Below are 15,531 nucleotides of genomic sequence, written 5' to 3' on the forward strand. Positions count from 1 at the left end.
TGTTGTGACAAGGTAGGGGTGGTATACAGAAGATGGTATTTTACCAAATATATTATGGCAAGAACAGCTCAAATAATCAAAGAGAAACGACAGTCCATCATTGCTTTAAGACATGAAGGTGAGTCAATAGGGAAAATGTCAAGAACTTTGAAAGTTTCTTCAAGAGCAGTCGCAAAAACAATCAAGCACAATGATTAACCTGGCTCTCATGAGGACCGCCACAGGAAAAGAAGGACCCAGAGTTACCTCTGCTGCAGAGGATAAGTTCATCAGAGTAAACTGCACCTCAGAAAATGCAGTCCAAATAAATGCTTCATGGAGTTCAAGTAACAGACACATCTCAACTGTTCAGAGGAGACTGCGTGAATTGGGCCTTCAAGGTTGAATTGCTGAAAAGAAACCGTCTCTTTGTGAGATGCAAAGCAGGTGAAAGGATGATCACCACATGTGTAGTTTCCAGCGTGAAGCATGGAGGAGGTGGTGTGACGGTGCTTTTCTGGTGACACTGTCGTGATTTATTTAGAATTCAAGGCACAATTAACCAGCATGGCTACCACAGCATTCTGCAGCGATACGCCATCCATCTGGTTTGCGCTTAGTGGGACTATCATTTGTTTTTCAACAGGACAATGATCCAACACATCTCCAGGCTGTGTAAGGTCTATTTGACCAAGAAGGAGTGTGATGGAATTCTGCATCAGATGACCTGGCCTACACAATCACCCGACCTCAACCCAATTGAGATGCTTTGGGATGAATTAGACCGCAGAGTGAAGGAAAAGCAGCCAACAAGTGCTCGGCATATGTGGAAACTCCTTCAAGACTGTTGGAAAAGCATTCCAGGTGAAGCTGGTTGAGAGAATGCCAAGAGTGTGCAAAGCTGTCATCAAGGCAAAGGGTGGCAACTTTGAAGAATCTAAAATATATTTTGATTTGCTTAACACATTTTTTGTTACTACATAATTCTATGTGTTATTTCGTAGTTTGGTGTGTTCACTATTATTCTACAATGTAGAACAAAGTAAAAAATAAAGAAAAACCCTTGAATGAGTAGGTGTGTCCAAACTTTTGACTGGCACTGCATGTATGTATATAGAGTGGGGCAAAAAAGTATTTAGTCAGCCACCAATTGTGCAAGTTCTCCCACTTAAAAAGATGAGAGAGGCCTGTCATTTTCATCATAGGTACACTTCAACTATGACAGACAAAATGAGAAAGAAAATCCATAAAATCACATTGTAGGATTTTTTATGAATTTATTTGCAAATTATGGTGGAAAATAAGTATTTGGTCAATAACAAAAGTTTATCTCAATACTTTGTTATATACCCTTTGTTGGCAATGACAGAGGTCAAACGTTTTCTGTAAGTCTTCACAAGGTTTTCACACACTGTTGCTGGTATGTTGGCCCATTCCTCCATCCAGATCTCCTCTAGAGCAGTGATGTTTTGGGGCTGTTGCTGGGCAACACAGACTTTCAACTCCCTCCAAAGATTTTCTATGGGGTTGAGATCTGGAGACTGGCTAGGCAACTCCAGGACCTTGAAATGCTTCTTACGAAGCCACTCCTTCGTGTGTTTGATCATTGTCATGCTGAAAGACCCATCCACGTTTCATCTTCAATGCCCTTGCTGATGGAAGGAGGTTTTCACTCAAAATCTCACGATACATGGCCCCATTCATTCTTTCCTTTACACGGATCAGTCGTCCTGGTCCCTTTGCAGAAAAACAGCCCCAAAGCATGATGTTTCCACCCCCATGCTTCACAGTAGGTATGGTGTTCTTTGGATGCAACTCAGTCCTCCAAACACGACGAGTTGAGTTTTTAACCAAAAAGTTATATTTTGGTTTCATCTGACATTCTCCCAATCTTCTTCTGGATCATCCAAATGCTCTCTAGCAAACTTCAGACGGGCCTGGACATGTACTGGCTTAAGCAGGGGGACACGTCTGGCACTGCAGGATTTGAGTCCCTGGCGCCGTAGTGTGTTACTGATGGTAGGCTTTGTTACTTTGGTCCCAGCTCTCTGCAGGTCATTCACTAGGCCCCCCAGTGTGGTTCTGGGATTTTTGCTCACCATTCTTGTGATCATTTTGACCCCACGGGGTGAGATCTTGCGTGGAGCCCCAGATTGAGGGAGATTATCAGTGGTCTTGTATGTCTTCCATTTCCTAATAATTGCTCCCACAGTTGATTTCTTCAAACCAAGCTGCTTACCTATTGCAGATTCAGTCTTCCCAGCCTGTTGCAGGTCTGCAATTTTGTTTCTGGTGTCCTTTGACAGCTCTGTGGTCTTGGCCATAGTGGAGTTTGGAGTGTGACTGTTTGAGGTTGTGGACAGGTGTCTTTAAACTGATAACAAGTTCAAACAGGTGCCATTAATACAGGAAGCGAGTGGAGGACAGAGGAGCCTCTTAAAGAAGAAGTTACAGGTCTGTGAGAGCCAGAAATCTTGCTTGTTTGTAGGTGACCAATTACTTATTTTCCACCATAATTTGCTAATAAATTCATTAAAAATCCTACAATGTGATTTTCTGGATTTTTTTTCTCATTTTGTCTGTCATAGTTGAAGTGTACCTATGATGAAAATTACAGGCCTCTCTCATCTTTGTAAGTGGGAGAACTTGCACAATTGGTGGCTGACTAAATACTTTTTTGCCCCACTGTATATATATATACACTGTATATCACTACATACCTTGGTAATTGCCACAATAACATGTAAGGCAGTAAGTAACGCATTGGCCATTAGAGATACCCAGTTACTTTTGATGATATATCATATAGTTTTTACAATATTACAACATTAGTTTTGCACTAGTTGGCTGTACCTGTACAAACTACAGTTTTAATCCTTAAAGCTTGTTCTCCATCTTCTTTTTAAATAGGGAGCCAATCTGTTTTCAGTTCTTTTATTTCCATTACTGATCAAAACTTGTTTTCTCATGACTGACTCTTGTCACTCTGCAGCAGACATATGGTGAGCAATATGTATGGAACATCGAATCGCAAATCACAGTATTAATACATATAGAATTGTGACAATCGCATACATATCGTACCTAGGTATCGTGATAATAACATATCGTGAAGTTCCTGGCAAATCCCAGCCCTATTGACAATATTTCCTTCTGAAAACACACACTCCAATTCATTGCGTCCTCAACTGTTTTGGAGGAGAAGGTCCAAGGTCCCTTTCCTCTGACCTTCTCCTCTAAATAATTTTGAGAAGAAGGCTAGGAAAGAAGATGTGATGCATCCAGGAAAGATTAATTGAGAAAGAGACACTTACTTGAGGGTGAACAGCTCCACTGTGGAATTGGGCACCAGGTAGAGGAAGATGTTGAGGGTCTCTCCTGGTTTCAGCGACTTCTCAGGCAACCTCAGGAACATGTTCTTATCCAGCTGCTTGTCCACCACCAGCTGCTTCTGGCTGGAATGGTACAGGCTGATGCTACCAATGCGGAGGAGGGGATGTTGAGAGGGAGGCTCGCCCCGTGATCCTCCTCTGCGGCCTGAGTTCTCGCCGCACTCCCCTCCGCTGTCCGGGTCATGGAGGGTGTAGTACAGCTCGGCCTGGAGGGATTCCCCGCTCAGCTCCAGGCTGTCACTGGAGCTTTTCCTGCGTCCCAGGGGGGCCACATTGGTGTTGAACCAGGTGGGGGGCAACTCCAGCGTGGCCAAGCACTGGGCAAGGTTCCCCCGGAGACGGCATGACGTCTTGATCTCGCGCACATCCCGGAAGCCGTGGAGCCTGACGCAGGGCAGCTTGTCCTGGACCTTGAAGTCATCCCAGTCGCGACCGGCGATGTAGAAGAGCACCTGGACCACAGGGTTGCTAGATAACACCCTCGACTGGACGATGAAGGCCCGGACCTTCCAGTTGACCGTTAGCCGCCCGAGGATGTCCAGAGGGCTGGAGGGCTGGAGGAGGTCCTTGGATAGGCTCTGGTCCTGGGTGAACGGGCCAAAGGTTATGTTAACGGAGGGAAACTCCTTGGTCTGGAAGACCACAAAGCTCTCGGAACGCTGGAGAGGGTGTTTGTTGGCGGGGCTACCGCTGCTTTGGCCCGAGGACCTGGTCTCTCGCAGGAAGAAGGCCAGCTGGGCGTTGGAAAGCTTGAAGGTGGCGGGCAGGTAGATGTCCGGAGGGGTGGGGGTGACTGCCGAAGAGCTCAGAAGAGCATCTGAGCTAGTCGGGGATACTTTCCCTGCAAATGCTGAACACAGAGAGATAGAAAGAGAGAGAATAAAATGTTAGAATCTTTACAATGCAATATGTATTTCACCATTTTGCAAATTTCACCTGCTCTTCACATGAAACTGCCACAAATAACAACAATTATCTGATAAAGAAACCGTATGTGTCAAGTGGCCTGCAGGCAGATTGCCCATTGTGTCCAATGAAACGGGTTGTATAAGTAAACAAGCTGCATGACACTGATTTTATCGTACCTGCTGTTCACAAGATAAACAGCTCAACACCACACACTCAATCGGTTGTTCCTCGAGTTCAATAACACACCAATAGTCAGTTTTAAAATTGACAGAGAAGCTAACGAATGGACAAAACACACAAGCTTTCAAAACAACAAGATATTTGACAAAATGTAAAAGAGAAATAGGGAGATACTTTAGAACAAAATAAAGTGGGAACAAACACTCAAACGTGTTATCTAATGACAAACTCTGGGAAAAGAGAACAAATAAAAACATGTACCCTCAAGCTATAAAATACAATCTGCTCAGACATAGGACACAGTCATAAAGAAACAGCATTGATGTAACATACTTATCAGTAGTACCAAGAACATGAAATAAATGTGCCAAAGCCTTTCCAGACAGACCAAATCAGAGATTAAAAGTCCCATATTCCAAATCGCCTGGCATTGAAAGTATATGTCCTCAAATAGCCCTTCAAAAGAGTATATCCAATCATCAGTAGAGAGTTTGCAGTCACCAAGTTAACAGATTGCCAGGGAAAAAAACTCCACGTTTCTCTCATAAATCTCCTCAGATATTTGCAGTACTAGAACAGATTCCTGGTGGTTCCCTTGCTTGCGCTGCAGCACACAGCTGTGGGGGATCAACAGAAGTTCTTGAACTTGTGCTTATATTCCCTTTGGTGCAGTCGTGGTCCACAGCATAGACCCACAGAAGCTCTTTGAATCCAGTCCACACATGTAGCTTCAATCTGGCAGCTGTCCCTGATAGACCAAACCCCTCTTCGCAAGCCCGGGTTTAATACTGTAGACAAAGCCTTGACACCGCCCTGTCTCGCCACACCTAGCCTCAGTCTATAATCAACATTTGAGCTCCCAGACAGCGTTAAGACACACAGGCCTCAAAGGACTATTGCACCACACACACACTCGTAAAAAAAAAATACTGTTCAGCTCGATTTATCCTCTCCCACTGGACATGTTCAGGAAGAGGCTTTCGTGTTTGTGTGAGGCAGAGTGTGTGAGAGAATGAGTGTCTATGTGTGTTGGACGGGAGGGGTGGGAATGGGGGAGGGATGTACTACTTCAATGCATTCAGGCAAAGAGAGTGAACGGGAGAAAGAGAGAGAGGGGGGGATTAGGTAAAGATCATAGATGAATTAGCTCTGCCTGTCCCCTTTTCTTCTGCCACGGCCCCCCAAGAAAGATAATGAGGATGCCTGGGGAGGGTTGGGGGTGGGGGATTGACTACTTTTGTCCCCCAAGTGCCTGGAATCCCTACAATAAAATAGAAAGGAATTCTTGGATGTGTGTGTGGTCCAAGCCTACGCTCAGCATCACGCTCAACAGGGGGTCGAAAAGATGAAGGGGCCTGTTGTTCATTCCACCAGGAACCGTTTCACTTATTTCCACATCAAGAACATAAACAGAACAATTCTCATCTCGTAATGGGATATATGTTCTTGAACACTTTTTATCAGTTCTTGTCAGTCATGTAACTGATTTTCCACAGGGTTACGGCTGATTCTGCGCATCTGCTTGAGTAGCCTCTGCCGAGTTCCCAACAACCAGTGTTCTGATATTCAGGGGAAATGGAAAGAGAGCCCATGACTCGACTTCCGCTTATGGATGTTAACAAGGCGACACTACATTTGAACTCTTCCTCTACATTTATTGGACTGGTTGAACAGTATTGGAACTACAGTTTTTTTCTTCTTCTCGTCAATACCATTATGTAGAGGGTCTAATTTCAGGCATTTGCTACATTAGTTTACTGCTTGAGGAACATGAGTACTTTTCTGCCGAGTGGTCTGAACCATATGGTGTGCTCCTGCAGTGTGGTTAGACTCTGGCAGTCTGAGGGCCAGGCAATGAAGTACCTCTTAAGGGGTCTGACATGATACTCTCAGCTCTGCGGAGCAGCGCAGTTCCATTACGAGACCACATTAGCTACTTGAGTGTCTCTTCATCCCTTTCTAAACACGCATAATGCACACAACGGATTGCTCTTGTTTAGTTCCCCCTCCCTCCTTCTGTGTACTCCAGCCTGATGTACGGGCTGATTGAGGGGGCATGATATATGGGCCCAAATGCACTGGGGGTGCTCCTCCTCTCACTTTTGCTGTATCAAAGTGGGGTCGGGTGGATGGGGGCGCAGATGGGGCTTACAACAGAAAACCTGATACCCCCCCCTATTTGGCTTCCTATTAGACATAAGGGCCAAATTGATTGGCTTCTCTTCCTGTTGCATGCTCCGTTACATGATACCCATCTGTTGGGTAGGGGATATCAATGAGTAGCTAGCAACACCTCAGGGCTCTTTCCATCTATCAAGTTGCTTTCCCTAATGGGGATTAATGAAAATGTCTGACCACAATTGGATGTTGAGGTTGGGGCTATTTCTTTACCATTTAGAGCCAATCAGCAGTTTACGAAACACGACGATTAGGAACGCAACGCAGTACGTGAATGTCATTTTTCATCACAAAATGGGTGGTTCCTTGTAGTACGCAGGCCTGCCTACGGCGCAATGCAATGCAATTTCCTCTGCATTTTTTTATGGAGCATATTATTCCTTGCACGACGGTGGGGGCAGTGTTGTGTAGATAATGAGGCTGTGTTTTACCACAAACTCGCTTGGTAAAAATGGAACCAGAAAAATTGTTTTTGCTCCTTTCTTTTTGGCACAAAGTCATTTCACAAAAATAATGAACTCTGCATCAATCACTTTAAACTGCTATAAAAAGTAAGCACCAGTGTTGCTATACATTTGTGAAAAATAAAGTGATGGGCTCGGTTTCCCAAAATAGTTAAATCGCCGAGCTGTATGCCAAAACCATTGTTACTAAAGTTGCACTTGAAAACGCTTGTTATTTACCGATGGACATAGCCCACCTTGTTTCAGGCTCCTAAGCAACTTTGCAGTACTACATTTGTTTTGTGTGTTATTTCTCACATTATTAGCCCAGAATGTTCTGTGCATTATTACAAACAGGCAGAACTAACTTTAGATATCAGAGAGGTAACTCACCAGCATTATAACTTTCCTGAATTGGACCCTTACTTCGTACCTTTCAAGGCGATTTAACTTATCCCATAGGCTGCTCCAAGACACCGCCGGCGGAGAAGAGGTTTTCGGAGTGGACTTTTAGTCCAACTCAGGAGGCAAGCACACCATCTACTGCTTTTGAGTATTTTACTCGCTAATGTTCAGTCCCTGGACAATAAAGTAGACTAGCTCAGGGCAAATATCTCCTTCCAGAGAGATATCAGGGGTAGTAACATACTCTGTTTCACGGAACCATGGCTCTCTCCGAATATACTGCCCCTGTCCATACAGCCAGCTGGGTTCTCAATACATTGTCAGGATAAGAATAAAGAACTCTCCGGGAAGAAGGCGAAGGTGTATGTTTCATGGTGTGATTGTAGGAACTCTAGTCCTTTCGTTCACCCAACCTAGAAAACCTCACAATCAAATGCATTACTTAACTAGAGAATTTTCTTTGGTTATCGTCACAGCCATGTATAGTCCCACTCAAGCGCATACCACGACAGCTCTCAAGGAACTACAAACTGGAAACCGCATATCCTGAGGCCGCATTAATTGTAGCTGGGGACGTTAATAAAGCAAATCTGAAGAAAACTCTACCAAAGTTTTATCAACACATCGTCTGTAGTTCTTGAACTTCAACAACTCTCAACCATTGTTACTCTCCCTTGCGGGATGGATACAAGGCCCTTCCCCACCCTCCCTTCGGGAAATCAGATCCCGACTGCATTTTGCTCTTCTCTTCCTATAGGCAGAAACTCCAACAGGAAGTACCCGTGCTGAGGTCTATTCAATGCTGGTTTGACCAATCGGAATCCATGCTTCAAGAGTGTTTTGATCTTGCGGACTGGGACATGTTCCGGGTTCCCTCTGAATAACATTGACGTATACACTAACATGGTGACTGAGTTCATCAGGAAATGTATAGGGGATGTTGTTCTCACTGTGACGATTAAAACCTACCAAAAAACGTGGAAAGCGCAAAGCTGAAAGCGCAAACCCAAAACATTTAACCACAGAAAAGTGACTGGGAATATGATTGAATACAAACAGTCCAGTTCTGCCCTCCATACGACAATCAAACAGACGGCACCCCCAACCACGTCCTCAGAGCATGCAGCTGGCTGGAGTGTTTACAGACATATTCCTATCCCAGTCTGCTTCCCTCACTTGCTTCAAGATGTCCACCATTGGTCCTGTAACCAAGAAAGCGATTGTAACTGAACAAATTACTATCGCCCCATGGCACTCACTTATGTCATCATGAAGTGCTTTGAGCGGCTAGTTAAGGATCATATCACCTCCAACTTACCCGACACCCTGGACAATTCACATACCACCCCAATAGATCTATGGATGATGCAATCGCCATCGCACTGCACACTGCCCTATCCCATCTGGACAAGAAGAATACCTACAGTCAGAAGTCAGAAGTTTACATATACCTTAGCCAAATACATTTAAAACCAGTTTTTCACAATTCCTGACATTTAATCCAAGTAAAAATGCCCTGTTTCAGGTCAGTTAGGATCACCACTTGATTTTAAGAATGTGAAATGTCAGAATAATAGTAGAGATAATGATTTATTTCAGCTTTGATTTCTTTCATCACATTCCCAGTGGGTAATATGTTTACATACACTCAATTAGCATTTGGTAGCATTGCCTTAAAATTGTTTAACTTGGGTGAAATGTTTCGGGTAGCCTTCCACAAGCTTCCCACAATAAGTTGGGTGAATTTTGGCCCATTCCTCCTGACAGAGCTGGTGTAACTGAGTCAAGTTTGTAGGCCTCCTTGCTCGCACACACTTTTTCAGTTATGCCCACTAATTTTCTATAGGATTGAGGTCAGGACGTTGTGATAGCCACTCCAATACCTTGACTTTTTTGTCCTTAAGCCATTTTGCCACAACTTTGGAAGAATGCTTGGGGTCATTGTAGATTTGGAATAACCATTTGCAACCAAGCTTTAAATTCCTGACTGATGTCTTGAGATGTTGCTTCAATATATCCACATAATTGTCCTATCTCATGATGCCATCTATTTTGTGAAATGCACCAGTCTCTCCTGCAGCAAAGCACCCCCACAACATGATGCTGCCCCCCTCCCGCGTGCATCACGGTTGGGATATTGTTCTTCGGCTTGCAAGCCTCCCTCATTTTCCTCCAAAAATAACAATGGTCATTATGGCCAAACAGATCTATTTTTGTTTCATCAGACCAGAGGACATTTCTCCTAAAATTATGATCTTTGTCTGGCTTTTTTATGGAGGCTTTGGAGCAGTGGCTTCTTCCTTACTGAGCGGCCTTTACGGTTATGTTGATATAAGACTAGTTTTACTATGGATATAGATACTTTTGTATCTGTTTCCTCGAGCATCTTCACAAGGTCCTTTGCTGTTGTTCTGGGATTGATTTGCACTTTTCGCACCAAAGCACGTTCATCTCTAGAAGACAGAACGCATTTCCTTCCTGAGCGGTATTACGGCTGCATGGTCCCATGGTGTTTATACTTGCGTACTATTGTTTGTACAGATGAACGTGGAACCTTCAGGCATTTGGAAATTGCTCCCAAGGATGAACCAGACTTGTGGAGGTCTACAATTTTCTTTTGAGGTCTTGGCTGATTTATTTAGATTTCCTCATGATGTCAAGCAAAGAGGTACTGAGTTTGAAGGTAGGCCTTGAAACATATCCACAGGTACACCTCCAATTGACTCAAATTATGTCAATTAGCCTACAGAAGCTTCTAAAGCCATGACATCATTTTCTGGAATTTTCCAAGCTGTTAAAAGGCACATTCAACTTAGTGTATGTAAACTTCTAACCCACTGGAATTGTGATACAGTGAATTATAATTGAAATAATCTGTCTGTAAACAATTGTTGGAAAAATTACTTGTGTCATGCACAAAGTAGATGTCCTACCCGACTTGCCAAAACTATAGTTTGCTAACAAGATATTTGTGGAGTGGTTGAAAAATGAGTTTTAATGACTCCATCCTAAGTGGATGTAAACTTCAGACTTTAACTGTAGCTAAGTAATGAACCATCATCCCAACTCATGAAGTTACTACCCTGCATGAATCTGCGGGTAGCTAATCAACCAGGTTCAATGTTAGCTATCTAACATTAGGCTATATCTAGGCAAGCAAATGGCTCTGAGATACGAATAATAAGATCATACATGTAACTTTATCTAGCGAGCCAGCCAGCTAACAGTACACTAACTTGAAATAAAACCACTTTCTATCAAAATTAGAAACATGTAATATCTGAAAATTTATTAAGCTAGACTATCTTACCCATATTCAGTAATAGTCAAAAGTTCAGACACAGCTACTCATTCAAGGGTTTTTCCTTTATATTTTGCAATTTGTAGAATAATATGTGCCTTGGTGAAAGTTAATTTGTGAAATTTCTGTCCTCAATGCGTTTGAGCCAATCAGTTGTGTTGTGACAAGGTAGAGGTGGTATACAGATGATAGCCCTATTTGATAAAGAACCAAGTCCATATTATGGCAAGAACACCTCAAATAAGCAAATACAAACGACAGTCCATCATTACTTTAAGACATGAAGGTCAGTCAATATGGAACATTTGAAGAACTTTGAAAGTTTCTTCAAGCGCAGTTGCAAAAACCATCAAGTGCTATGATGAAACTGGCTCTCACGAGGACCACCACAGGAAAATAAAACCCAGAGTTACCGCTGCTGCAGATGATAAGTTTATTAGAGTTAACTCAGATTGCAGCCCAAATAAATGTTTCACAGAGTTGAAGTAACAGACACATCTCAACATCAACTGTTCAGAGGAGACTTGTTCAGAGGAATCAGGCTGTCACGCCCTGACCTGAGCTGAGTATTCTTTGTTTTCTTTATTGTTTTGGTTAGGTCAGTTTGTGTCTAGGGGTTTTGTAGGTTTATGGGGTTGTTTATCATCTAGGTGTTTATATATGTCTATGGTTGCCTATATGGTTGCCTATATTGGTTCTCAATTAGAGGCAGGTGTTTATCGTTGTCTCTGATTGGGAACCATATTTAGGCAGCCATCTTCTTTGGGTATTTCGTGGGTTATATTCTATGTCTAGTTGCCTGTGTTTGCACTTTTGTATCATAGCTTCACGTTCGGTTTGTTATTTTGTATAGTTTGTTTAGTGTCTATCTTTATTAAAAGTTTCATGTATTCACATTACGCTATGCCTTGGTCTCCTCCATTCAATGAATGTGACAGAATAACCCACCATCAAAGGACCAAGCAGTGTGATAAGGAGGAACAGCGCTTTGTGGAATCGAGGACTCGGGACGAAATACGGGACGGTAAAACATCCTGGACCTGGGAGGAGGTAATGGAAGCAGGTGAAGAGAGCACACGAGGAACGGCGACGATATCTGGGTAGCACGGAAGCCCAAGAGGCAGCTCCAATAATTTTTTGGGGGGGACGCACAAGAGGAGTTTGGCTAAGTCAGGTAGGAGGCCTGAGCCAACTCCTTGTGCTTACCGTGGTGGGTGTCGTACTGGTCAGGCACCAAGAAATATCAGCAAAGGAGATTTTTGGTTCCAACCGCCATGTCTTTGTGAGATGCAGAGTGGGTGAACGGATGATCTCTGCATGTCTAGTTCCCACCATGAAGCACGGAAGAGGTGTGTTAGTGTTGAAAGCAAAAGAGTTCAAAGCACACTTAACCAGCATGGCTACCACAGCAATCTGCAGCAATACACCATCCCATCTGGTTTGTGCTTAGTGGGACTATCATTTGTTTTTCAGATGACCTGGCCTCCACAATCACCCAACCACAACCCAATTGAGATGGTTGGGGATGAGTTGGACCGCAGAGTGAAGGAAAAGCAGCCAGGTGCTCAGCATATGTGGGAACTCCTTCAAGACTGTTGGAAAAGCATTCCAGGTGAAGCTGGTTGAGAGAATAACAAGAGTGTGCATAGCTGTCATCGAGGAAAAGGGTGGCTACTTTGAAGAATCTAAATCTAAAATATATTTTGATTTGTTTAACACTTTCTTGGTTACTACATGATTCCATGTATGTTATTTAATAGTATTGATATCTTCACCACTATTCTACAATTTAGAAAACAGTTCAAATGAAGAAAAACCCTTGAATGAGTAGGTGTGTCCAAACTTTTGACTAGTACTGTACATCATCGATGGACATGTCTCCTGTCACAGATGTTATGGTTGCCCTTAGTTTGAATCCTGAGACAGGTGTCTTCTCCATCTCCTTAGCTATCATATTCAAATTCAACTGATTTCAAATCAGTTAAAAAAAGTTGCAATTGACAGGATTACCTACACTTACTGACCAGCTCAAAAAGACAGAAGCGTGATATTTGGCAGACCAATCCAAACTCATCTCTTGGCATGTCCAGCTCATTCATCTCAGCCAATCATGGCTAGTGGAGAGGTTGCTAGCTTTTTCTGTGGCTTAACCAAATAGGCTCGTAATTTAACAATTTTATTCGTATTTTCAGATGGCATAGAAGTTTGTTATTAAGTCACATGAAAGTTCACATGTTCGAGAAGGCATTTCTGCCAAAAAAGTTTGTTTAAACGGCTCTCCTGTGAAGTAGTGACCTGCGACATAAGTCTAGTATCTTGAAACTGGTCACATGTCACTGTACAGCTGTTATTTAGTGGCACTTTATTACCAGTTCCCTTGTTTACGCTTCTTCCTTTCACAATAAGTGACCCAAATGGCACCATATTCCCTACATAGTGCACTACTTTTGACCAGGGCCAAAAAAGGTGCACGATGCAGGGAATAGGGTTCCATTTGGGACGCAACCACAGACTGGCTTTGAGTGATTATTTAACCTCTATGGCACATATGTCAGAGTCAAGGCCCGCGGGCCACATCCGGCCCGCAAGAAGGTTTTTTACGGCCCCTGGGATGATCTTGATTTATTATTAGAACCGGCCCGCAGCAAGCCGGCAGCCCGCAGATCTTTTACACGCACCAATACTACATTTCCCACAATGCAAAGGTGACGCACCGAGCAGTAGGCTGCTTCATTTCAATATTTATTGGCACAGCAGTCGTCAGCATCACAGTAAAATTAACTTTCAGATACCCATCAAAAATGGCAAAACGGAAGGTGGATACTGAGAACCGGGGGTTTCAAACAAGGTGGGAGTCGGAGTATATGTTCACGAAGGTAGCTGGAAAACCTGTGTGTCTTCTGTGTGGAGAAAGTGTGGCGGTACTGAAAGAGTATAATCTGAGACGACATTATGAAACGAAACACGCGGACAAAAACAAGAATATGGACATGGAACAAAGGCTACAAAAGGCCAGTTTTATTTTGGCAGAAGAGATCGCTAAATCAGCCCGGCCATTTACGGAGGGGGATTTCATCAAAAACTGCATGATTAAAGTTTGTGACGAAGTTTGCCCAGAAAAAAGGCAACTCTTTTTAAATGTGAGTCTGAGCAGAAACACCATTGCCGAGAGAGTAGACCAGTTGTCCATCAATCTAAAAGAGCAGCTTGTGAAAAAGGGAAAAGATTTTATTGCATATTCCTTGGCTGTGGATGAGAGCACCGACATTTCTGACATTGCCCAGTTGTCAATTTTCATCCGCGGAGTGGACTCCAACCTAAGCGTGACAGAGGAGTTTTTGGCTTTACGTCCTATGCATGGCACAACTACGGGGCATGATTTGTATGAAGAGGTGTCAAGATGTGTAAATGAGATGGAGCTGCCTTGGGAAAAACTCGTGGGTTTGACAACCGACGGAGCACCTGCGATGTGTGGACACAGGAGCGGACTGGTGGCGAAGATACGGGAAAAGATGCAAGAGGAAAACGCGACAGGTGAGCTGACAGCTTATCATTGTATCATACACCAGGAAGCGTTGTGCGGTAAAGCCTTGAAAATGGAGCATGTAATGAGCATCATCACGCGCACAGTTAACTTTATCAGAGCCAAAGGTTTGAATCACCGCCAGTTCAAGGCATTTCTGACGGAGTTAGAAACGGAGCATGGTGATTTGCCTTATCACACAGAGGTGCGATGGCTAAGCCAGGGAAAGGTGCTTCAAAGATGTTTCGAGCTTCGCGAGGAGATTTGTCTGTTCTTGGACAGCAAAGGGAAAGACACAACACAACTCCGAGACGAAATGTTTCTGTGTGAAATGGCTTTTCTGTGTGACATTACGAGTCATCTGAATGCAATAAACTTGCAGCTGCAGGGTCGGGATCGTGTCATCTCTGATATGTACAGTACAGTGAAGGCATTTAAAACCAAACTGACTCTGTGGGAGACGCAGATGCGGAAAGAAAATTTGAGCCACTTTCCCAGCTGCCAGACCATGAAAGAGAAGCTCTCTACCAGTGCGTTCCCGAGCACACAGTTGGCTGATAAAATAGGTATGCTTGCCGCTGACTTTCGACGCCGATTTGCTGACTTTGAAGCACAAAAAAGCAGGTTGGAACTGCTCGGTAACCCATTTGCTGTTGACGTGGAAAGCTCACCACCAAACCTCCAAATGGAGTTGATTGACCTCCAATGCAATGATGCACTGAGGGCAAAATATGCGGCAGTGGGTGCTGCGGAGTTCGCCCGTTTCCTCCCCGGCACAATGCCCCAGCTGCGCATCCAGGCTGCTCAAACGTTGTCTATGTTTGGCAGCACATACCTGTGTGAACAACTGTTTTCTTTGATGAACCTGAACAAAACATCACACAGAAGTCGACTTACTGCTGAACACCTCCACTCAATTCTGAGGATTTCTTCAGCTCAGAGCCTTACCCCGAACATTGATGAACTTGTGGAAAAGATGGGACACCACCAAGTATCACCCTCAACCTCAAACAAGTGAACATTACTGTGCAATCACATATTTAGAGTTTTTACTCATTTCAAGTTTAAAAGTTAAAATTTAATATTTGTTTTCACTGCATGTTACTTCTCCTTAAACAAAGTGTTGTTTTTGATTAATAGATTTTTGCACTTTATTTTTTTGTATTTCAATCCAATTATATTTTAAAAATATTTCAGTTGAGTGGATGATAGAAAATTGCT

General features: G+C 43.4%; 1 protein-coding gene across 2 annotated transcripts in view; it reads right to left on the minus strand.

Moving 5' to 3' along the window:
• Positions 1-15,531, minus strand: part of LOC110537699 (transmembrane protein 132E) — a 385,161-nt gene that overhangs the window by 113,054 nt on the left and 256,576 nt on the right. The window contains exons 1-2 of one of the 2 annotated variants that reach the window (XM_021623937.3): positions 4,794-5,474; positions 3,294-4,221 (exon numbers count right to left, since the gene is read on the minus strand). In XM_021623937.3, the coding sequence (XP_021479612.1) occupies positions 3,294-4,221; positions 4,794-4,872 (1,007 nt within the window). In that variant the 5' untranslated portion in view covers positions 4,873-5,474. Of the gene's footprint in view, positions 1-3,293; positions 4,222-4,793; positions 5,475-15,531 lie in introns of those variants that run through there. The other variant, XM_021623939.3, reaches the window with a different exon arrangement.

The sequence above is a fragment of the Oncorhynchus mykiss genome, chromosome 12 (genome assembly GCF_057628025.1).
Source record: "Oncorhynchus mykiss isolate SJ-2025 chromosome 12, ASM5762802v1, whole genome shotgun sequence".
Classification (NCBI taxonomy): Eukaryota; Metazoa; Chordata; class Actinopteri; order Salmoniformes; family Salmonidae; genus Oncorhynchus; species Oncorhynchus mykiss.